Here is a 25502-nt window from a genome sequence, read left to right as displayed (position 1 = left end):
AACAGCTCAATTAGAATGATAGTCTTAAAAGCTTGACTGTATTTTAAATGTCACAGATTATTGCAAGGTTAAAATCAGTTGCTAGTAATATAAATTTAGGCTTTTCCCTTCAGAAAAAAGATAATTATCTTTTATTTCTTAAAGCCTTTTTGAAAATTTTTCTTTGGTAGTTGCTAAAGAGAACATTAAATATTTAAGAGGATGTTGATAGGTATTAAGAGACATAGATGTTAAGATCCAGGATTTTAGTTAGCAGCAATGTGTAAGTTATGTTACATTTTTTTTAATATTTATTTTTTAGTTTTAGGTGGACACAATATCTTTATTTTATTTTTATGTGGTGCTGAGAATCGAACCCAGTGCCTCACGCGTGCTAGGCGAACGTGCTACCACTTGAGCCACATCCCCAGCCCCTATGTTACAGTTTAATTAATTTTACTGTCCAGCATGTTTGGATTAAGAAGCTAAGCAATTTTGTGTTAGAAAACCCTGTATAAAGGAAAGCCTTGAAGACCATGGCAAATTAAATTGTATCATACATGTGCTTTGGATGAATTCAGTAAGGATTGATAGCATAGGGCAGTTACTATGCTCCATCTAGTGATTGGAAAAAAAAGTAGAACCATACTAAGTATCAAATGATTATATTTGTAATATCAGTTAACTGTCTTATTGCTTTGTACTATTCCTTGTGGAATTGAACATTTATGAAGTTCTTTTAGATGTTTGTCTGGAATAAATACATTTAAATGGTCCTAGTAAAAAATGTTTGTTAAAGCCAGTAAAATATAACAAGTCCATGAAATTAAATTTACATCTACATCTGTGTTTAATATTGGTCTTCTGTACTCTTTTGTTTTTCAGAAAATAATCGGTATAGTTATTGGGAAAACAGATGTCAAAGGCTTTCCAGACAGAAAAAGCTGAGTTCTGAAGTTTAACTCTTTGCTTCATTTTTCATTAACTGTAGTTTATGGCTGCAATGAATATTTAACTGAGCAAATTTCCGTGCCTGCTGACCTACTAAGAGTAATGGCCGTGTTCTCTATTGTATGGTCAAGGCCATGTGTGTGAAGACAAATTCTATTTTTAATGATTGTATGTGATGTTTCTCACATAATAATTATTGTTATAAAATGCTAAAATAATTAATTAAATTGGCCAGTTCATTAGCTTGAATGAATTTGTTTAGCATTTCCATGTGTGTAAAGGTAAAGTAGAAATTGTCTTGTGATTTTAAGATATAATAGTGTCTGAGACTAGGAACTTGGAGTTAGACTGACTGGCCTCCCTTAGTCTCTAAGTGATATGGGGTCTCTCCTGTATACATGTGTGAAATGGGGATAAATAAAACCATGTGAGAATTAATTGGTTCTTTTGGGTATGAACTAGCACCATGTGGACCCATACTAAGAAAACCGTGCTGGCTACCACTATGAACCTGTGCAGTGACAGACATGCACATGGATCTCACGTAAGACAAGATGATGACATTTTTGGAGCAGGGAGGTACCATTGTGATGGGTAATTAACCCAGGCCTGGATGCAAAAGGACACTGTCCAAGAGAATTAGTGCCTTGGAAAGGGAGAGTTCCCCTCCCCTTTCTAGCCAGGGAACCTAATTATCACCACTAACTCCTACCTTTTGGATTGTCAAGGACTTTCCCTAGGACCTACCTACTTTCCTTTGAAGTATAAATGCTCCTGTGAAGGCTGTGGGCCCAAGGCTAGATATTTATGGAAAGCTTTGTAGGAGGAGTCAGTTCCCTCTCATCGCACTCTGCTTCTGGGAACATGCTTCCTGCTTGAAAACTCTTACACTCAATCATATATTGTTTTTTTGAAACCCTGTGCACAATTATGTATCATTTTAGACTAGAAAATTTATGACACTAGATAGCCTATAAATGTTGTGAAAAACTGGTAAAGGGCACTTAGAATTTGGAGTGCTGATCTCCTCTGAGCCTGCTGGCATACAATAAAGTTTGATTTCTCCCACACTTTGAGTGCCCTTTGCTGCTTCTTGCCTGATACCCACCGAAATATCATGATAGAATAGTGCCTGAGGGAGAGATAAGTGTGGCAGCAGCATCTATGTATTTACTCAAACAACCCGACAATTCAGTAAAAAATTAATCTTTCATGTGTGAAAAAACAGTTAACTTTGAGCCAGGAGTGGTGGCTTGGGAGGCTGAGGCAGGAGGATTACAAATTCAAGGCCAGCCTCAGCAATTTATCAAGGCCCTAAGCAACTTAGTGAGACCCTGTCTCAGTCTCCCAAGTCACAGTATTATAGCATGTGCCACCACAGAGGCTCATGATGTAGTTTTTCACCAGTCAGACTGTGAGTGTAGCAGCACATGTTTGTATTGTCTGACTTCTTTTCATGATGACACCTGTAGCACACCTTTCTCAGAGAAGGTATGCTTACCTACTTAAGCATTGCATATACAACAGATCATCATGTTTTCACAAAAATTTCAAACAGTACACAATGTCATAGAGTTGAAAAATAAAATTCTCCTTTCAGTTTCCCACTCTTCCTATCTTAGTCCTTTTTTCTCAAAGGTAGATCAAGTAACAGTTCAGGATATACCTATAATTTGCTTATGTTAGGTTGTGTTATTTTTTATAAAAAAATACTTGTATATGGACTTAATGCCTTTATTTGTTTTTATGTGGTGCTGGGATTGAACCCAGTGCCTCACACTTGTGAGGCAAGTGCTCTACCACTGAGCTACAGCCCCAGCCAGGTTGTGTTACTTTTATTTTTCTTTTTGTAGATGGACACAATACACTTATTTAATTTATTTATTTTTATGTGGTGCTGCGGATCAAACCCAGCACCTCATATGCACTAGGCAAATGCTCTTCCACTGAGCTGCTACCCCAGGTTATGTTACTTTCTGATTACCAAAAACATTACTGTTCCAGTTTGGGAAAATGTGTACTTGCTGACCTCTAGTGGTCCTCCTTTGGTGGCACACAATTTGTTTTGAAATAGTTAGGTGTGAACTATGACTTAGGTGAAAACAATAGCCGTAAAAGAGAAATGGAGGGTCATTTCCCCCAAGACACACAATAACTGGGGAAGGGGCCAGTAGTGATGTGGACTAGCTACATTGGCAGAAGGAATGGCTTAACCATGGTCCTGCTCCACAAATACAATGGGACAAAAGACAGGATCTACATGTGCAGAGTTAGTCAGAGAAATGCCTGTTTTAATGTTTCTGGTGTCTGTTTTCAGCATGAGGTTTGGGATGCAAAAAAAACAAGTTACCAGGAAGTCGCCCTTAACTTCAGAAGGAGTCTGTTTCAAAAGCATAACTTATCATGGCGTGTACATATGAAATAACATTTTCTACCATGTGTTGGAGTATTTTTATCATCATAGTAATCCTCAATAATTGCTCATTTGATTAAACAAAAAAATCCTTGTTGAAAATCAAAACTGAAGTTTTCATTTAAAAAATAAAAGCATTGCTTTTCTCTTAGATATTGGATCAGAAAGATACACTTTCAGCTTTACCATTCGTGATTCACCGGCCCATTTTGTAAACGCAACATCCTGGGGCCATGAAGATTACATCAGGTCACTCTCTGACAGCTTTAGGGTTGGTGAATGTGGTAAGTTAGCACCAGTTCTTAAACTTTCTGTGACAGTATTGTAGCGAGTTTCACCAGGCCCTAGCCAGCTGTGGTCCTACTCCTGTTTCAGTGTGCTTCAGCCCTGTTATTGTTCTTATCACTTCCCTTTCTGCAGACATAGAGTGGGGCACTGATTGGAGTTTGATTAAAGTTCAGTGGGGTTTTTTAAGAATTTACTTTCAGTTGAGATAACAAATCTGCATCTTTTCCACACCCCAGTACCTCTCTGACAGCACAGAAAGAACAGGGCTTTAAAAACATCTATCTGGATTAAAATCCAACATTTATTTGTGTTGTGGCTTTGAGAAAGTTTCTCATCTTGTTGGGCCTCAAGTAGGAAACAATACCTCATCAGGTTCCTGTGAATGTGAGCCTCGTATTCAGTGCATAGTGTCACTCAGGAGATGATAGATCAGCAGAGCAAGAAATGAGAAAGCATGTATACCAGCTCTCTAGAAAAAAAAAGAAGGGGAAGGGTAAGAGGTAATCAATCACTCTTCTCTACGCAGGGACTCCACAGCCCTTCACTCACACCAGTCACTGTATGCCTGAGTGCAGACAGCCTCACACATCAGCTCTGCAGTAGAACAAGGTCAGGAAGCATGTAGAGTATGGAAGACAGAACCCCACAAGCCTCACAGTCACAGACATCAGTCATATAGAGAGATGAGCTTATTGCAGTATTAAGACCTAGGTTGATGGCTGTGAGAATGAACAAGAATAAGGGGTTTAAAAGCCCAAGATCTATGATGATCATAGATGCAGGTAGGATTTTAGTGTGGTAGAGTTAAAAGAGTAAAGAGTTTGAATCAGAAGAATTCTAATTCTAGCTCTCCCACTTTCTAATATAAAACTTCTAGTTACTCAGCCTCTGATAATCACGGATGGTTGTGGGAGGAATGAACAAAGCAGAGCACGGAGAGTGCTGGCACAGGCCCTGGGGAAAGTGAAACCCTAAAGCATGGAGTTCACAAACATAAGCTCAGTGAGCTCCTCAGCTTTGAATGCTCTTCCACCTCCCTCCCTTTGTCATTCCCAGGCCAAGTGTGAAGTGAGCGGAGATGGATCAAAGGTGTGTTTCATTGAAGGGCATGTGGTAACCCAATCAGAAAGTACAACTAAAATAATATCTGTAAGACTTATGTATTGGGGCATAAAGGTAAAGCACTGGAAAATGTCATCTGGGGTCAAACTGATGGCTGCCCTCCAGGATTCTATTTCACAGTGACACAAGAAGGAGCCTGTGAAGGACACATGGCCCTAGCTTTAGAACTACAGCCTTAGTCCCTTGTTATGCACGCTAGGTTTTGATTAATCCTGTGACTGTTGGGTCATGTTGCCATCCTTTGCCCTCTGTTGTAGTGGTGATTGAAAATCCCCTGATCCAAAGAAAGGAAATAGAAAGAGAAGAAAAGTTCAGCCCTGCAACTCCTAGGTAAATATCTAGCTAGCTAGCACAGAGATCAACATCTTTGTGCCAGAAGGATCATTACTAATAATTTTGTATCAGATTAGCATAAGAGTTTAATTCTGTCTTACAGTATTTATTTTTGAGATAAGTGAGATAATTTATGAGATAATTTACTTTGATACAAAGTCACATGAAAAAGTGGCTTTGACTTTAGGACAGCTTTCCTTTGCATCTGTGGAGGATGAGCTCCAGGGCCCTGTAGATACCAAAATCCTGGATTCTCAAGTCCCTCCTAGGAAACAGTGTAGTGTCTGAGCATAGATCAGCAGTGAAAATAGGGATGTGTGCTCCCTATGCTTGAAATCATCTCTACACATAATACCTAATATAACGTATACACTATGTGAATAGTCAGTATACCGTGTTATCTTTATTTGTATTTTGTATTGCTTTTTCCAAATATTTTCTATTTGTAGTTGGTTAAATCTGTGAATGCAGAATACCCAGATATAGAGGACCTTGATGATTCTCATTCTTGGGTTTACAAATATTTGGCTTCAGTCACATTTAAACTGAGCAATTAGAAGAAAAATATCTTATTTTGTATCCAGGTGTCATTCTATTCATGCCTTACAACCTCAGGTCAGGGTCCCTGGAAGCAGAACCTGGGAGGTCAGTTCTCCTGCCAGTGGCTTGTTGAGGAGAGCTCTCAGGAGAACCTATCAAAGACAGAGTTGGAGAGAGGTTGACCAGAGAACTGGGCTCCCCAGGAGCCCCCGCTGAAGCCAGGAGGGTACTCTAGAGTGCAGCAGTGCCCTGTCTAGTGGGCTGGGCTTCTGTGCCCTGAGCCAGTCCCTTGCTATGATCATTCCCCATGACTCCTGAAGGAGTGGAGTGTAATCTCCAAGGTGGTTCTGCCAAGGGCAGTTCTGGAGAGGAAGGTGCAGCTGACCCCTTGCTGGCCTGTAAGGGGCTCTTGGTGTATACAGCAGTCTACTGCATGGACACCTGTATCCATGGCCACTCCTCCCAACTCTTGTTCTGACCAGTTTTCTATCAGACCTTCAGGCTCATCTCTGCAGCCACAGTGAACTTCTTTCTGTTTCACAAACACCCTGAACTCATCCTGCACTAACTGTTGTACCTTCTATTCCCTCTGCTTGGAACATTCTTCTCTTGTCTGTTTGAGTGTTTGCTGCTTCTTGTTGTGGATGTCTCCATAATGTCACCTCCTATGCCCCCACCTATCTGCTCGGTGTGTAGTAGCCCCGCTGGGCAGGCTTGGCCCCACCTATCAGTCATAACCCTGGTCATGCTGTGATGATATGACTAGTTGTTCTTGTGATTCCCCCTCATGCGTGAGCTTCAGGAGATCAAAGGTCTTGTCTGTCTTCTTCGCATGTGTCCCCCAGGCTTCATTTAAGGTCTGGCATGTAATAGATTCTCAGTAAACTTTTGTGGAATGAATGAATGGAGGGAGGAAGAAAGGGAAGAACATTCAAGCCGAGGGAACCATCAAGAACCTCTTGACCTTTTTAGATATATTAGAGGTTGAATCATATGAAACTGCCACATTGAACTGTTTTCCATCTAAGAATGTCAACCTCATAACCTAATAATTGGCATGGCTGTAATATGAGCAAGTGCAAGGGACCAGGAGGAAAAGAAGCCTGAGGGAGAAGCAGAGACGCTCACAGATGGCATGGCCTGTCATCCAGGTTCATTCCACAGAAGATCCTTGAGCTGAGATAATGTTTCACATTTGTGGTTCAGGAAAACCACTTTGTGTGTGTGTGATGCATGGTGAGGAAAGCTTATTTAGGACTGAAGACAACAGTTGGGAGAGAAATGATGAGGTGCATAAATAAGGCAATAGCAGCAGAAAGAGGAGGAGGGTTGGACTGGAGAGCTGGGGAAGTGGGCACAGTGGTGCAAATCTGCAGTCCCAGATATTCTGGAGGATCTCTTGAGTTGACTTTGAGACCACCTGGGCAACATAGCAAAAGCCTGTCTCAAAAAGAAAAAAAAAATTCTATGAAGGACTTGAGAGTTGGAAGTAGGGGAAGATAAAGCACCTCAATTCAGGAGCACTGAAGATATTCTTCACCTATTCCATACAGAAGAGTATGTAAGTAAAATGTGGTCCTTGGTCTAAGGCACCTAAGCAGAGCAGCTATAGTTGTAGGAGAGAGAAATAACAAGTGCTCAGGACTTGTAACCCCCCAAACTTATGTCTTCACATCCCTATGTTATTGATCAGAAGACTGAAGCTCAGACCCTGGCATGGTCAGTTTGTATGCTTAGAACTCAGCACATATTGATCCCCAAACGTTTTCCTTATTAGAAGTATATGTCATTTCTCTGAAGAAATAATTTGAAGATTAAGATGAAAAAAGTACATTTTAGACAAAAATATTTTGCAACATTGTTCAGTGTTTCTAAGAGTAAAAAATGTAGATTTTAAAATATAGTCTAAGTTACAACTGAAAAGTGATTGAACTATTAACCTGGAAGTATTTTTATTTATTTATTTATTTATTTTTATTTTATTTTTTTTTGGAAGTATTTTTATATTAGAAATAATTTGATATTAATTTTTGTGTGTTTTTACAATTTAGCAACTATAAACTGTTGCTCAGTGAGAATCACTCAATGGTAAAAGTTTGTTCCAGTTATGAGGTGGATGCCAAGTTGCTTTCTTTGATACATTTACCTGTTAAAGAGTCTCGAGATTATTATTCATTGGGTGACATTGTTGCAAATGGACACAGTCTTGATGGGAAGATTATCAATGTGCTTGCAGCTGTGAGATCGGTAAGTTAACCCGAACAAAGTCATGTGCAAGTCTTTGTCACCTAATCTGTGTTTAGAATGTGGTCGTCAGAATCAGCTAGGGTAATTTTCCTCCATATCTTAGTAATAAATTGATGAGTTAAGAAAATGGTAACTCTTCTCATTAAAAGGAAAGTGGCATTTTGTCTGAATGAGTCGCTAGAGAACATCGTATTTGAATGCTAAATGCAGCATACGATATTCTACCTAAAAGTCATTCACTAACTATTTAAGAGCTTGATGCTTCTGTTAAACAAATATGCAAACAGGAAGGATAAACTTACTGACATGAATAACCATGATGTTCCCCGAGGGGAAGTTGGAGAAGTGGAGGAATCAGCTCTGTGCAAGGTTCTCAGAGCTGTCCAGAGACGGGAGAGCGAGGATGCCCAGGTGGCTCCATGCTGGTGAGAAACGGCTCTCCACAGGCACAAGGATGCTGCCTGTATCACTCCATTCCTCTCAGTGACTGCAGCAAGTTCTGAGCTCTGTGTTGATGGCTAAGCAACTGTGACAGATTTAGAGGTAGACCTCAAAAGTAAAGTTTCATAAAGTAAAGTGCACGCAGAACATTCAAGGGACAAGAGTAATTTCTCAAACATAGAGAAGGATGGTTATCAAAAGGCCCATGTCTAGAGCTTCACACTTCTTGTAGTTAGTGTTGGAAGTAACTCCTAACTGTTCTTTGGTATTATGAGCTGAGAGAGCACTGACTGTGCCGGATGGCAGGCTCTGGCTGCATAGGCGATGTCAGTTTGCCCAGCCCCAGCCTACCACAGCATCTGCCACAGGAGGAACATCAAATATTGTTTTGGATAGAGGAATCAACACCCTACATATCGGTCTTAAAATATAGGATGTACCACTTTCTAGGCAATTTCAGTTCAATCTGTCAATCAAGTGTGCATGCTGCTTGATTTCCTCCTGGTGCTGCATGATGTCATTACATTTATAATGTGGTAGGAACTGTCTCAGAGCCCTGCACAGTGGCCACATCTCTAATCCCAACTTTTCAGGAGGTTAAGATAGTAGGATCACATGTTTGGAGCTAGCCCCAGCATCTGAGCAAGAGTTTGTCTCAAACTACAACAAAGGGTTGGGAGTTTAACTCAGTGGTTTGCCTCAGTATGTACACAAACAAAACCCCACAGCCCCCCACAAGCCTGGCACCCTCTTCCACATGTCACATGACTAATTTTCATGCCCCTTGTCACCTGTTAACTCCAGTCCCTTACATTTCCTCACCAGTGTTTGTTTGCCCTGTTCACTGTTCCCTCTCACCTCACTTAAAACTCCTCCCTGGACACCTCCCACCACCCCTGTTGCCCATGGCATGGCTGACAGCCCTCCTTCTTTGACTTTCTCTGCCAGAGCCTGGTTCTTGGCATGTTTACATCTTTCTTCAGTTCCTTCCCCCAGGGATCAGTCCTGCGTGTAGGTGCAGAGGTGACAGTAGCACAGAGGGTCGCCAACTGACTGCTCGGGACCTTGGCTGTGAGGCCACCGGAGGTGCCTGCTGTTCTCATAGGAGCACCCATTGGTTGGAGACAAGGGCCCTTGAGTGGGCCTCTGCTTCTTCGAATCAGACACCATCTGAAGTGTTTTCCTATATGCCCCTCATTTGACTCAGCACCTTATGCCTATGAAGAAGGCAAGAGGTATCAATATTCAGGACACTGAGGCCCAGAAGGACAGTGCATTCTGTCACGTGAACTCCATGTGCTGAAACCTTGGGACACACAGACATTGAAAATCCACTTCCTACCCTCAAGACGGCTAGATAGCTTCCACCAGGGGGACTGCCATACAGCAATTGTCCTGGCAGGTTGAAAAGACTCACTCTTAACTTTAAGCACATATGTCTATATCTCTCTTCAAAGTGTGCATAATGTAGAGCTTCAGCTAAGTACACTTAGTTCAAATAGAAGGTGCCTTAAAAATCACCAAAAATATATTAGTGGTTCTTGGTATTTTAATATTTCTAATTTAAAGTTTAAGTAAATGTTTGAGCATTTATACCAACAAATATTTAAATACCTCTACATCTGTAGGTGAAGAATAATGATTTCCTTCAATTTCTAAGGTTGGAGAACCAAAATATTTTACAACTTCAGACCGAAGAAAAGGCCAGAGGTGTGAAATCAAACTCTATGATGAGACAGAACCGTCTTTCACAATGACATGGTAACCCTCCACATCCACTCCAAACATGACATTCTGCTGCTGTCATTGAGACAGAATGCTTTCCTCTTATCCAAGGACAATGATTCAGCCTCCTTCAGTAGCACATACCTGTAATCCCAGTACTAGGGAGAGAGAGGCAGGAGGATCTCAAGTTGGAGGTTAGCTCCAGCAACTTAGACTCTATCTCAAAATAACAAAAAAGGCTTGGGATATAGCTCAGTGATAGAGCACTCCTGGGTTCAACCCCAAGCACCATACACACACATCCACACACAAATTAATTTTATATCAACAAAAGAATGATAGAGATAAATGATGTGAAAAAAATAAACCTATCTCTTGAATGTCATCCTATTGTAGGCCATCTTAAAACAAGATCTTTACATAGCATAGAATTGCTTAGATGGACTCCACTGTGACCATTTTATTATTATATTCTGTTTTATAATAATGGTGTTTTATTAGGTTACTTTTAAATGAAACAAGCCCAAATTCGCAACTCATTGGTGGTACCCTGAGTGGAATGGGGCACAGAGTGGGGTTGTGCCCTAGAGTGCCACAGTGTACAAGGACTTGTTCAGACACTCAGTGCTCAGGCACCAAAGGAAACCATTGAAAAGTGTCTTCCACCATCAAGTCCCCTGAGAGATTTATGTTGGGAAGCCCTACTTTAATGGTCTGGAAAAGTCTTTAGACTTTCAGTCACTGCATTCTAACTAGCCAGAAGGCACCAAGAATGGGAAAATAGAGTTTTGGTAGAGCAGCAGAGCTCGTTAGAGGAGAGTGTATGTTGAAAGAGTGATTCATCACATAGAGGCCAGGCGCTCAGTGAGCTCCCCAAGTAGAAGCAGATGTCCTTAACTTCCATCTTTGAACACCCGGGAGACTGTTGACTGCAATTGTTGAGGCAGGTTTTAATCCTTTTTTTCCTTTTCCTTTCTTCCTTTTTCATTTTCTTTCTTTCTTTTTAAATAATGTGTCAGTACCAGATTTTTCTAATGTATTCGATTTGTTTCACTTTTTTTTCAACAAATGCAGTTGGGATAATGAATCTATTCTACTTGCACAGAGGTGGATGCCACAGGAAACAGGTACCAGAATTCAGTGATTGTGTTCAATACTTACCATTTTTATCCCCCCATGTAATAATTTTAAAATGGCTTTTCCCCAAAAACAGTAATATTTGCCTCAGATGTAAGAATAAATTTTGACAAATTTCGGAACTGCATGACAGCAACTGTGATCTCAAAAACCATTATTACGACTAATCCAGGTAAAGAGCTTCTGAAGTTTTTCATCCCTTTGGAAATGACCGTATACATATTCCAGCATTTGTAAAGTGTATTTAAGAATGAAATCATAACTTGAATTTAATTTTAATTGAAGGGAAAAGTTGCTTTGCATGACTTTTTAAAAACTTAAAATCAGTGTATATTTGATATTTTTACTAAAGAAATGTGAAAAATCAGGCTAATTTTTAAAGCAACATTCATTGTGATGATTTTTGAGAGGTCAGTATTATTGAATAGCCTAAATTATTGACTATTTAAAAAGTAAATTCATCCAGGTGTGGTGGCACACACCTGTAATCCCAACAATTTGAGAGGCTGAGGGAGGAGAATTGCAGGTTCAAGGCCAGCCTCAGCAACTTAGACCCTGTCTCAAAATAAAAAATATAAAGCCTGAGGATAGAGCTGTGGCAGAGCACCCCTGGGTTCAACTTTGAGTGCCATAAAAATAAATTAAGTAAATAAATAAAAAGTAAATCAGGTTTTACCACATTGAGATGACTTTTACTGCTAAGACACTGAAAAAGTATGAATACACATAGGGTATCATTGGTTCATGACTTCAGCACCCAGAGGCCCCCTGGAGTGGGTGCTGAAGGAGTCATAGTTCAGCATGAGTCAGGGAGCTGGACTTGGGGAGGGCCCAGGGCTGCTGCCTGAGTGTGCTCAGGGTGTTCACAATGTAGACAAAGGATCATCCTAGCACTGCCAAGGAATGCAGAATTACCAGACATGGAATAATCCAAGCTCAAGAAGACATGGGAGGGCTGGAGTTGTGGCTCAGATAGAGTGCTCACCTAGCATGTGTGAGGCACTGGGTTCGATCCTCAGCACCACATAAAGATAAAATAAAAGTATTGTTTCCACCTACAACTAAAAAATAAATGTTAAAAAAATAGGACATAGATACTCATGTGTCTTTCTAAAAATAAGCCCTCTCTATGGGTTTATTACAGCATTACCAGTGACTCAGAGTGATAAGAAAAATCTATGTTTTTTTGCCAAACCATTATCAGAGTTATTATAAGAGATACAATGTAGAATATGAGATTATGAAACTTTTAATGTAGGGTTACTGAGTCATACACGCCTATCGCCTGACATTGTTCCCTTGGAAGCAGTGCCATGGGTGTGACCCAACCAGCTCTCATGTACCAAGCACATGTTCTGTCCTCGTGCTGTCTAGGGTCCAGGGACAAAGCCCACAAATATCTCCACTCTCACAGAGCTCATGTTTCAACTGAGGAAAGACAGATGATAAATAATAAAGAAAATATACCCACAAATTATGAAATGTCTGCGAAAAAGAGGAGCAGGGTCAGGAGGATCCAGAGAGCCCACATGTGCAATCTTACAGGGTGGCCAGGTGGGCCTTGCTGCAGGGACTGTCTGAGCAGGGGCTGATGGGAAAGGCATCCCATGCAGAGGGACTAGCCTGCACACAGGCTCTGAGGCTGCGGTGTGCCTGTGTGGGAAGAACGACAAGAGACCACTGTGGCTGGAGCCCAGGGTGCTCAGGGAGAGGAGCAGGAGGAGGGTCAGATGAAGAAGGCCTTGGGGGCTGCCACAAGGGCACTGGCTGTCACTCTGGAGGGTTGGGGAGCATGCCAGGGGTGGAGTGGAACAGTGGAGCTGTCTGGCCAAGTTCTGGAAGGATCACTCCTGCTGCTCTGTTGAAGCTTGATGGTGACCACTGCCAAGGTCTCTTCTTAACACTTAGGAGCATAATGCCACTCTTCACTTCCTGGGGTTTTCTGGAGAGCATTACTATGGTTTATTATTTTAAATAATGTATTAATACGAATAGTTTATTGTTATATTTAGTAATATTATTGATAGAAAGTTACTACCCTGGATTGGGGATAGAGTAGTTTCCTACTCTAGTAGTTTCCTAGAGTAGTTTCCCATGCCTGAGCCCCTGGGTTATATGCCCAGCAAGCGCACGCGCGCGCGCACACACACACACACACACACACACACACAAAAGTCAAAAATAAAGGAAGGAGGAAAGGAAGGACATCTGTACCCTCTGAGAGTAAGTTTGATCTGAGAAAAGATCTAAAAATTGGATTTGTTTGGTGGAAAAATCATCAAACTTAACTAATTAAAAATTCAATAAAATCAGCCAGGCATGGTGGCACATTCCTATAATCCCAGTGACTTAGGAGCCAAGGCAGAAGAATCCCAAGTTCAAGGTCAGTCTCAGTAACAGTGAGACCTTGTCTCAAAAAACAAAACATGTACAATAGATAGCTTAAATTTCATATGCCAAGGAGACCAGTTTAAAGGGGGGTACTCATAAGAGTGTGTAAATGTGTGTGCTTGTTTAATTCGGTCTGATTTCTAATTTAGTGGGTTATGCCTACCTTTAGAAATGAAGAACCTCTAAATGGCTTATATGTTCATCCTCATCAGGATGTTAAGCTCTCCTTATGCTTTCTCTGCACCAAGAGTGATCATCAGAGCAGAATTCTGCCCTCCCCACAGCCAGTTGGGATCATCCTGTTGTCAGTAGAAGCCTGTGTGTGGTGTCTGCACCCCACCCCGCCTACCAGCTCCTATCTCAAGAAGCTAGTTGGTCTGGTTGCTGTAGCCTGCTCAGCAGCTGCTCCCATGAGTGGTGCAGCAGTTCTGTTAGTGCCTCAAAAACATTCGTTTGTCCACCATTAATTTACAAATATTCATTGAATGCCATTTATTTGCCAGGCATTAACTTAAATTCTTTGTGGAAAGTAGGAATGAATGAATGATCATAACCCAGAAATGGAAAGGCACGATCTGCTTAGGAGGAATTTATAGTCTAGTTCTGATGAAGAGTAGTGATGAGACGTGTATGATGGGAGCAGGAGCAGAGCTTTTAAATCTGCCCAAGGGAGTCAGGGCAATCTGTAGAATGCTCAGGTGGGATGGAACACTTAGTCACATGTCAGAGGCTGGGTTCTTGGGACTGAAAGGCATTAGAATCCCTTTTTCAGAATCACCTTCTAGCATTCTGGAGCACCTACTAACTATTCTTGAAAAAACTCATTCCACTATTCCGGTTTGAAAAGCAAGGCATTAAAATAACTTCTTTTTTCAGTACTGAGGATTGTAACCTGGGGGTGCTTTACATCTCCACTCCTTTTTATTTTAAGGTAGGGCGTCTCCCTAAATTTCTCATCTGGCCTTGAACTTGTGATCCTCCTGCCTCAGCCTCCCAAATCACTAGGATTACAGGTGTGTGCCACCACACCTGGCTAAAATAATCTTTTTTTTAAAAAAGCATTTCTTATTAGGAAAGAAATATATATGAAATTCAGAAAAATGCATAAAATAATTAAAAAGGAACATAAAGATAATCTATAACCCACCATAATTTCCTTCATGTATATTTTTACAGATAATTTTGAATATATACTTTTTCAATTAAAAGTGTATTTCCCTGGGATGGGGCTGTGGCTCAGTGGTAGAGTACCCCCCTCGTATGTGTCGTATGTGTGAAGCACTAGGTTCAATCCTTAGCACCACATAAAAATAAATTAATTAAATAAAGGTATCATATCTATCTACAACTAAAAAAAATATTTTAAAAAAGTGTATTCCTGTGCCACGTAGTTTTGTAAATGCTCTTTTTACTAGCAACTTCTAGTGCACACTGCTCATGTTGGCAGAGCTCTGCGACACATTGTTAATGGTTGAGTGATATTCTATTCAATTTCATTCTTATATGTCTTGTTTTTTACTGTTAAAAGTAACTTTGGATCCTTCATGGTGGTTTAAAAGATAATCAGTTTGCTTTTTCCTTATTATGCGTTTTCAATTCAAGACACACCAGAAGCTAACATTCTAATAAATTTTGTAAGAGAAAATAAAGAAACAAAAGTTGTGGCTGATGAGATTGACACTTATTTGAAAGAATCCATAAATTGTAAGTGACTCTTTAATTATTTTTTTTATTTTTAAACAGGCCAGAATTGGGCTGTAAACTTTTGATTTGACTTACTGAAAGGCACCATATTCTTAGTCTGTAACTACTATATTTCCACTTTTAAAAAGCTACATTAAAACTTTGGAGGCTTTTATTACCACTAGGCAATGATGAGAAGTAATGACTCTCTCCCCAGAAAAGTGCTATGCCAACAAATATAATTTGGCATAAGATAGTGTGTTCAGTAGGCCCTGGGTTCAATCCTCAGCACTAAAAAACAAAAGAAAAAAAACTTTAGATTTTCTGGTGAGTCTCTGCTATCTGGGTAGACTGCTGGCATCCCCCAGTCTGTGGCTTTGTAATGGTATCTCTTGATGACAATGAATTCTTCATTTAATGACAATTTTTCATTGTTTTCCTTTTTGCCTATTGTTTGCTTTTTATCCTATTACATAATTGGTTTAATTTAGTAAACATCATGATCTTGTTAATCAAAGCTAGCTGTGCGCTCTCAGTTGGACCTGGGCTTTTTCTTTGGGTGTGATCCTTCTGGTTCTTACCGAGTACTTGCAACTGAAATCCTTCTTATTTTTAGTGAATACAATAGTTGATGTCTATACAGTTGAACAACTAAAGGATAAAGCTTTGAGGAATGAAAGAAAACCGGATCCTTTCTATGGCATTCTTTATGCTTACATTTCTACACTGAACATCGATGATGAAACCATGAAAGTAGTTCGAAATAGATGGTAAGGTAACAAGTTATTTTTAGCAAATTCATTTTTATAAGAAATAATTGTTAATACATTTTAGATTACAAAAGTTAAAGCATTTCTTTGACATAATAGTGTTACTTATTTGAGGGAAATGTATAAATAAATAAACCATAATTAAAAGTTTTCATGGCAGCTGGGTGCAGTGGCACTCACCTCTAATCCCAGGGGCTGGGGAGGCTGAGGCAGGAGAATCTCGAGTTCAAAGCCAGCTTCAGCAACCGTGAAGCACTAAACTACTCAGTGAGACCATGTTTCTAAGTAAAATACAAAAATAGGGCTTGGAATGCGGCTCAGTGGTTGAGTGCCCCTGAGTTCAATCCCTGGTACCAAAAAAATATTTTTTAAAAAAGTTTTCATGGCAGATTATTTAGATTCAAAGATTATAATTGACTTTTTGGGGTGGGGGGTACTGGAGATTTTACCCGGGAGTGCTTTACCACTAAACCACATCCCTAACCCTTTTAATTTTTATTTTGAGACAGGATCTCGCTAAGTTGTTGAGGCTGGTCTTGAATTAGCAATCCTCCTGCCTCAGCCTCCTGAGTCTCTGGGATTGCAAGTATGTTGCTACAACATCCAGCTATAATTGATTTTTTAAAAAATATGTTAGTTGTCTTCGGCTTGGGTTATACCTCAGCACTTGCCTAGCAATGTGAGACCCTAGTTTTCGATCCTCAACACCACATAAATAAAATAAAGGTATTATATCCATCTACAACTACAAAATTTATATATATATATATATATATATATATATATATATATATATATATATATATATATAGTCAATGGGCCTTTATTTTATTTATTTATATGTAGTGCTGAGAATCGAACCCAGTGCCTCACACATGCTAGGCAAGCACTCTACCACTGAGCCACAACCACAGCCCCTAACTAACTGTTTTTAAATTTTTTTTTTCTTTAGTTGTAGATGGACACAATATCTTTATTTTATTTATTTTTATGTGTGCTGAGGATCCAACCCAGGGCCTTGCACGTGCTAGGCAAGCGCTCTACAGCTGAGCCACAACCCCACCCCCCTAATTGACATTTTTTGATATATATATTTTTTGTAGTTGTAGATGGACAGCATGCCTTTATTTTGTTTATTTTTATGTGGTGCTAAGGATCGAACCCAGTGCCTCACACATGCTAGGCAAGCGCTCTGCCACTGAACTATAACCCCCCTAATTGACTTTTTTTTTAAATGTTTTTTTTTTTTTTTAAGAGAGAGTAAGAGAGAGAGAGAGAATTTTAATATTTATTTTTTAGTATTTGGCTGACACAACATCTTTTTTGTATGTGGTGCTGAGGATCGAACCCAGGCCGCACGCATGCCAGGCGAGTGCGCTACTGCTTGAGCCACATCCCCAGCCCTAATTGACTTTTAAAGTAAAATAAAATTACCGTATTTCTACAATCCTTAAATATAAAGATGTAATAGTTTTAGCTGGGATAACAGACTTGTCTTAAAGTTAGTAGAAAACTGGTTGTCATGTCTGTAGCAATGTGATTCTCCACTGCAGAAGTGTGTGACCTCTCTCTGAGGTCAAGGTCATATCTCCTTGCATGGACAGTGAGCCCCAAAAGATTAAGAAATCGTGACCAGACCATGCTTGGCAAAAAACATCTAAAGTGTTATTGTGAAAGTACCCTGTGGATTTTTGTAATTCAAATTTTTATTGAAGTAACTCTCAATTCACATGGAATTGTAAGAAATAATACAGGGAGCTCTCTCACATCCTTGTCTGGCGTTCCCCCAGGGGAAACATTTTGCCAGCTACTGTACCTCACCACAGCCAGGACTAAGTCCTTTCAATGCCATGGTCATATTCAGGCTTGTGCAGATTCCACGAGGTCATTTGTGTGTGTGTGCCTGTTCTGCACATTTCCATCACTGTGTGGGTATGTGTCTGACTCCAGAAGACATCACCTTCTGGATTCCTGCCCTCAGCTCACCTGCAACAGCAAGGAAGGGACATGACTGCACACGTCAGTGTGGAAGCCTAAGCCCAAGACTGCAGCTGTCCTGAGAAGGGACAAGTGTGGGCTGAGTGCAGGAGAGGAAGGTCCCCCCGCCCGGGGCAATGAGATGGTAGGACCTCTGGTTGGGCAGGACCCCAGTAGAGGGAAGGGAGGAGGGCAGACAGTGGGAGGACGTGGACTCAGCCTCTGTGGTCACAGGTGGAAAAGAATTCAGTTTGGAATTGTGCCTGGGAAGCTCCTCACCCCTGTCTCAGGTCCTGCATGGCACCGAGTGCTCATTCCACATGCTGACTCACACGTTGAAGGACAGTTCTAGAGTTCAAATTTGTCACTTAGGATCATCAAATTGTATCATCATCTTTGTTTCTTTTCAGTTCCAGCTGTGGTTATGTTGTTAATGAAGCATCCAATGCTTGTACAACTTGCAACAAAGGTTCTTCAGGATTTAGATCTGTTTTTCCCAGCTTCCACATGCTCGTTGATCTTACTGACCACACAGGTACCCTCCATTCCTGTAGTCTCACAGGAAGTGTTGCTGAGGAGACCTTGGGCTGCACGGTAAATAGCAATAATGATGAAATATCTAGAAATATTTCCAAACTGAATTCCTTTTTTAAAAAATATTTTTTTAGTTGTAGATGGACATAATCTTATTTTAGTTAGTTAGTTTTTTTTATGTGGTGCTGTGGATTGAACCCAGTGCCTCATGCATGCTAGGCAAGTGTCTTATCACTGAGCCACAACCCCATCCCTCCAAATGGAATTCTTTTCCTCAAAAATAAGCTTATTTTGATGAACATTTGATAGAAATTAATCACTAATAAAGAGATCTGGGGAAAAAAATTGTGGCTTAAACACACAATTGCTTTAATGAACAAATTATTACATATTGCATATTAAAATCCTAGCTAACATTGATCATTATGAATAATGACTGAGGCCTTCAGCAAAGTGGGGGTGCTAAACACGATGTTTTATACAGTCAGGTAACAATGGGTCAAACAACATGTTGGCGATGCTGGCCAGGCATTCAGTGGCTGTTCCAGAAGGAGGGCCTGGTCAGATTTCTTCTGTCCAGCTATATAAATTCAGCCATGTATTCTCTCCCTGGCATGGTTGCTACAGAACACCTGGAGGCTGGACTAGCACCTGCATTTGATGATAGCCAGATGGTTTTTATTGTTAAAACCATCTTATTGAGCTGGGTTGTGGCTCAGTGGTAAAGTGCCTGCCTAGCATGTGTAAGGCACTGGTGTTCGATCCTCAGCACCACATTAAAAAAAAAAAATATATATATATATATATATATATATATATATATTGTGTCCATCTAAAACTAAAAAAATAAGTATTTAAAGAAAAAAACCCATCTCATTAGCATGTGCTAAGCCCTGGATTTGGATTTGATCCCCAGTACCAAACCAAACACAATAAAAGATCTATTAAAAGTTAGCTTCTGCTTTTCTTTGGGCGATGCTGGGGTTTGAACCAAGGGCCTTATGCACTTTTTACACTTATGCACTGTAAAAAGAATTGATCTGGGTGATTACTAAGAATAATATTCTATTCCTCATGAGCAAATTTGTTTCACAATGTTGTCAAAATGAGTCAAGTATTTATACTTGGGCTAGGGAGGTGGCTCAAGCGGTAGCGCGCTCGCCTGGCATGCGTGCGGCCTGGGTTCGATCCTCAGCACCACATACAAACAAAGATGTTGTGTCCACCGAAAAACTAAATAATAAATTCTAAAAACTAACTAAATAAATCTTTTAAAAAAAAGTATTTATACTTCAGAAATATGTTTGATCTTTTCTCTCTAACTAGGTGAATGAGTTTCTTGTAATGACGGATGAGCAGAAAACAGCATTGAAGTGGCAATTTCTTTTGGAAAGAAGCAAAATTTATGTAAAAGTCAGTGTATTTTTATAGTACTGCTACTCTGTATATTCAAACAATGAAGAAATGTACATGACCAAATAAATTAGGGAACTCTTTTTTCATTGCTGAGGATAAATCCTAGGGCCTTGCTTATATTAAACAAATGCTCCACCACTGAACTATTCCCCCAGCCCAGGAACTTATTATTTTTAATAATGTCCAATTCTGCTGGGTGTGGTGGTGCACATCTGTATTCCCAACAGCTCAGGAAGGCTGAGGCAGGAGGATCGCAAGTTCAAAGCCAGCCTCAGCAACGGTGAGGCGCTAGGTAACTTGGTGAGACCCTGTTTCTAAATAAAATACCAAATAGGTCTGGGGATGTGACTCAGTGGTTGAATGCCCCGAGTTCAATCCTCAGTACCAAATAAGTAAATAAAGCAAGCCTAATTCGCAGATTGCAGTAGGATTTGGTTCCCCTAGAAATAATGAAAATCATTATTTTCTTCTCATATAGTCTAAATGGAGTTAGAGATAACACCAAGAAATAGACCAACAAAGCAAATATCCTTTAATGTGAACTTCAGGACAAGGCAGTACACTCCAGAGTGAAAACTGGGCTGTCCCCAGCCCTCCCCACCGTGTGGCACTGTCCTTCACTGAGCGAGGGCAATGGCATGAGAGAGATTGGCACAATGGCACAGTTGGGGGCTTAGTTTCTGACATGAGAGCGATTGGTCTGAATCCCAATTCCATCACTCCTGTGCTGCCGCTGGGAGATGAGTAGCCTTCTCCAAGCTGGTGAAGCTCATGGCCCTGTAGTGCTGCACAGGCAGAGCTGGCCCCTGAAGCAGGAGCAACGCTTCAGTGTGGAACCTTAATGCACAGGTGTGGAAAGGGGAGAGGCAACGAGACAAACACCCCTGACCCCAGTGAGGACAACAAATGTTGCCATGTGCCCGGGTCACAGGGAGGGGACTCAGCCCACACGTTGTTCTCCACAGTCACACCTAAGGCTGTGGTGCTCTGGTCGATGTGAGTTTTATGTACTGACAGTTACTGTACTGGGATTTAATACTGAAAGCACATTCATGAGCACACATATCATTTGACCTCAGAGGAGTAACTCCCTCCAGAACCTCATGGTGTGTGCTGAGGAGAGGGTGGGAGCAACAGGGTAAGCACTGTGCTGCTGTGAAGGTGGTGCTGCCCCACAGAGGCTGAAACTGTTTCTGCTTTTCCACCTCGCCTCTCACACAGGCGTGACCATCCCTAGGCAGGCTTCCTTTCCTTGTGGCCTCAAGCATCTCTGAAATGCAGATGTGCAGTAGCCAGTGGTCATGCCAGTGTTTATAGGGCCTGGTTTTGCAGCTTTTTGTTCCCAGGCCAGGTGAGGAGGACTAGCAGCCATGTACTGCATCTCCTCAGACTCTCAGGGGCCCAGGGAGTACTGACTGTTCCCTATCTGGATACCCTCAAGTCCTTGCTTAGGAGTTTGATCACTTTAAATTCATGGAAACTTTCTCACAGTTTCCCAAACTGGGCTCAACTATAATAACAAATTGCCCTCAAGCAAAGGGATATTGTATTCCAAAGAGTATGTTTAAAATACTGGGCTTTGAACCCCAGGCCTTCTGCATGCTAGCCAAGTGCTATACCAGTGAGTTCATTCCCAGCCTCTAAGAGGTATTTAAGTTGGATTTAACAGAGATTTTGAGGAGGTATAGCATGATCCTACTATATCACACAATGTGATAAAGATCATGAGAATCAAACACAGTTTCAACTGCTATAATTAGGACAGAACAGCAGCTTAAAAAATAAGAACTTCACATTGCTAACACTATAAAACCAAAATCTTCCTATACAGATGGATCATTGTATACACTTCCCATATGTACACTAAAAATAATGTTCCTCCCAGCTTCTTGGGAGGTAGAAGGAAAAGAATCACAAATTTGAGATCAGCCCGGGCAATTTAGCAAAGTTAAAAATAAAAAGGGATGGGGATGTAGCTCAGGGATAAAATGCTCTTGGGTTCATTCTGTACTACCACAAAAAGAAAAGAAAAACAAATTCCACCCTTGCTACTCAAAATGGTTCTTTTGGAGTGATTTCAAAGAAAGGTATTCATTTTAGGGTTTCAAACCACATGGTAAGTCGGAAGCAATGGCGCACACCTGTAATCCCAGCTACTTCAGAGACTCAGGCAGGAAGATTGCCAGCTTGAAACCAGTCCTGGCAAAAGGGACTAGGGATGTAGCTCAGTAGTATAGTGCTCCTGGGATCAATCTCCAGTACCAAAAAAAAAAAAAAAAAAAAAGTATTTTTCTAAGTCATTTAGTCTGGTATTAGTATTAAAAAATAATTTTCAAAAAAGTAAAACCATGACTCTCATATAAAAATAAAATGAACACAGCCAAAGATTTAACTCATTAATTAATGAAGGGACCAATAAGATGCAAAAAAAAAAAATGTTCAAGCTAGGCATGGTGGCACATGCCTATAATCCTAGTGACTCAGGAGGCTGAGACTGGAGGATCACAAGTTCAAGGCCAGCAAACAAATAAACGACAATAACAACAAAAAAAATTAAAAGATGTAGCTCAGTGGTAGAGGATCCTGGGTTTAATTCCCAGTACCAAAAAAAAAAAAAAAGAAAGAAAGAAAGAGTTCAGGGGCTGGGGTTGTGGCTCAGTGGTAGAGTGCTCGCCTAGCATGTGTGAGGCACTGGGTTCCATCCTCAGCACCACATAAAAGTAAATAAAGTTATTGTGTTCATCTACAACCAGAACAAAAATATTTTTAAAAATATAGTTCAAAGTAGAATCAGAAAGACAGACATAGGCAGACAATCAGAAATGCTGAACTGGGTTTGGGTTTGCAGATGCAAACTCTCTTCCACAGGCAGAATCAATCATCTTCTCCCAGATAAGGTTCAGTAGGCCCCACTAACAAGTGGGGCCTCTATCACAATCAGTTGCCAGGACCCACAGCCAGAGAAGGCTCAGCCAGTGCAGTGGTGGGTGTAGCCCCCATAGAGCCAGACAGCTCTAAAGGTCCCCTGCCAGTCCTGACCAAGGTGGCCTCCCCTGAAGGGAGTTAACTTTGCTGCCCATTTACAGTTTCAGTTTTTCCTGAAGTTGGTACATTTTTCTCTCTTAGCCTTTGAAATTAAAGAGGTTAAGTCCTTCCACTCTATATTAAATGCAATGTTGGTGAAAGTACTTGTAAATGATAGAAATAAGACATTACTGTTAAATCACTCATTTCCCAGTTGGCCTAACAGATGTCTCTGCTGCAGTCTGTCACCATTGATACTCTGAACACACAGTAAATTCTCTTTCTACATGTGGGATTTGTAATACCAACTTTCCTCCCTGAGAGAAGTGACATGAAAAGGAAAGTCGATTTTACAAAGCCATTGCAGAAACCAGACCCATAATTTCTCTCCTCTGCTCTGCCTGGGACTAGATCTTTCCATCATCTGACAACCCTAATTAAATGTTTTTTGGGTTTTGTTTTGGCTGGGTTCTGGAGATTGAATCCAGGGGCACTCTACCATTGAACCATATCCACAGCTCTTTTTAAAAATTGTACTCTTGAGACAAAGTGTCATTACGTTGCCCAGGCTGGCCCCAAACGGTCAAGCCTCCTGCCTAAGCCTCTACAGGCACTGGGATTATAGGCCTGCACCACTGTGCCCAGCTCTAATTGAAGTTTATGTTAACATAGTAAACAAAACTTTTGTTTTAGTTCTCAATTTGTAGTGACTGGTTTTCAATTTTATATTCAAGGCAGTGTTTAAAACTAACCCTCTCTTTTCCTCCCTCCAGTTTAGTTTGTCGCACAGAGCCAGGGGTGGACTGAGAATCAGCATACTCTCATGTAAGCTTGCAGATCCTGCTGAGGCAAGTAGGAATTTGTCTGGACAAGGACATGCGTAAAACCCAATGTCATTTTAAAGTCTGGAAAAGTGTAGGAGTTTCTGTTCTTTAAAATGGAATGCTAATTTGAAGGTTACAGATAAAATCGTGTTGTTTAAGTGTGGCGAGAAGTTCTATGATTGTCCTGTGCTCCCTGTGCAGTTGGTCTGTGGCCTGTCTGACCGCTCACCTGCACTCACTCCTTGGAGGCTGTTTCTCCTGACTCTGCCTGGCCCCATGCTGGAGAATGTTTATGTGGGTTAATAAATACACTCACTCTGCAGAAGTGAATGATCTTCTCTCTTAGGCTGCCTTACCTTGTCCTGGTTCTCTGGAAAAAGGTTGGACACTCTCAAAATGCCTTTTTTGAGTAGGGCCACAGCTCGTCCTGACAGGACAATGAGGGGCTCCCAGAGTTGATGGGAAGAGCAGGAGTGGGGGTTTTGATTGCCACCAAGCTTCTCTAATCCCTCGCCCTCAGCGATGACACACTGGAGTTACCCAGGCTGTAAGGGCTCGTGGCCTCAACCTTGGCATTTATGAGCCTGAATCAGCAGGGAGGAGACCAACTTCAGAAGCTTTGGCAGCAGTGCCTGAGACCCAGGAGCTCTGAAGGGGGACCTACTCATGACGTTCAGGCCATGGCCACCTTGGACCTGTTTTCCCTGAAGAGCCCCAGAGCACACTGCTTGGCTCCACACCAATCTGAACTTCTAGCTTTAGGCTCCGGCCCCTGCCTGTGAAGACCCCATCTTAGCTGGCACTGCCCACAGCCTGGGAGGGTCCACTACCCCTCACTGGGTTTGGCACTTCAGAAGGCCACACATCCTCCACCACAGGATTGAATAGAAAGGCAAAAGTGAGTATATACAACTTGCCAAGTTGGTGTTGGGAGATAAACTGATCTGTCTTAAGGTTTTCTTTGGCTTTTACTGTATGCAGTCACAGAGGAAGGACATCAGTTGACCTGTAGTGGATCCAACTCCAGACAGTAAGTGAGGTAGTAAAGGGTTTGACTTAGTTGTGTAAAATGGGCCTGATGAAGAACTCCCTCTTGTTCTCCTGTGGGGAGGAGATGTGGGTTTGTTTGGAGGGTGGAGAGGGAAGGCTGGATGAAGAGTGGTGGTGGAGGAGACAGGGAAGAGAAGTGAGGCTGCTGGTAAAGCAAGAGTGGGCATGGATGCCCTCCAACAGGGACCCACCCACCGGAGCAGGAGGCAGGAAGGTGCTGCCCAGGTGGTGTCAGGGCTGCTGGGCCATTTCCTGGCGCGATGACCTCCCACAGCAGTCAAGAAGCACCAGGCCTCAAGCCAAGGCCTGTGGGCCTGAGCCTCTCCAGTTGTCTCATCACTGGTTTCCACTGCATGGAAGAGAGGCTCCCAGTACAGGCGCAAGGGAAATACTATTCCCAGCAGCTGAACCTAGCATGGCCAGCAGAGGGCTCTAACTTACCTTCTCAACGCCACGGGCACCAAGCTGCGAAAGCCCCTTGCCCCTGTCACTCAAGGGACAGCCTTGATGGCTTAATCTGATGATGTAGGAATTTTCCAGTTCAGTATCAAGCCACACCAAATCAGAGGCGCTTTGAAAAGTTTACACATTTACAAAACGAAGATTACAAACTAGTCAATACCTGAAATTCAGTTGTAGATTAGCCAGAATGCAGGC

At 41.3% G+C, this 25502-nt stretch overlaps 1 protein-coding gene across 1 annotated transcript in view; it reads left to right on the top strand.

Moving 5' to 3' along the window:
* Meiob (meiosis specific with OB-fold) overlaps window positions 1-24120 on the top strand; it is a 33185-nt gene extending 9065 nt beyond the window's left edge. The window contains exons 3-14 of the mRNA XM_046442351.1: window positions 865-922; window positions 3496-3627; window positions 5011-5083; window positions 7678-7873; window positions 9975-10075; window positions 11114-11166; window positions 11253-11348; window positions 15170-15271; window positions 15867-16020; window positions 18408-18591; window positions 19858-19944; window positions 23745-24120. Of these exons, the coding sequence (XP_046298307.1) occupies window positions 865-922; window positions 3496-3627; window positions 5011-5083; window positions 7678-7873; window positions 9975-10075; window positions 11114-11166; window positions 11253-11348; window positions 15170-15271; window positions 15867-16020; window positions 18408-18591; window positions 19858-19944; window positions 23745-23855 (1347 nt within the window). The 3' untranslated portion in view covers window positions 23856-24120. The remainder of the gene's footprint in view (window positions 1-864; window positions 923-3495; window positions 3628-5010; window positions 5084-7677; window positions 7874-9974; window positions 10076-11113; window positions 11167-11252; window positions 11349-15169; window positions 15272-15866; window positions 16021-18407; window positions 18592-19857; window positions 19945-23744) is intronic.
* Window positions 24121-25502: the final 1382 nt, after the last annotated feature.

This window comes from Marmota monax, unplaced genomic scaffold (assembly GCF_021218885.2).
Source record: "Marmota monax isolate L192 unplaced genomic scaffold, Marmota_monax_Labrador192_F-V1.1 WCK01_AAM20220418_F8-fsc00035, whole genome shotgun sequence".
NCBI lineage: Eukaryota > Metazoa > Chordata > Mammalia > Rodentia > Sciuridae > Marmota > Marmota monax.
Note: the sequence above shows the minus strand (reverse complement) of the source record. Positions and strands in the feature narration are given on the sequence as shown.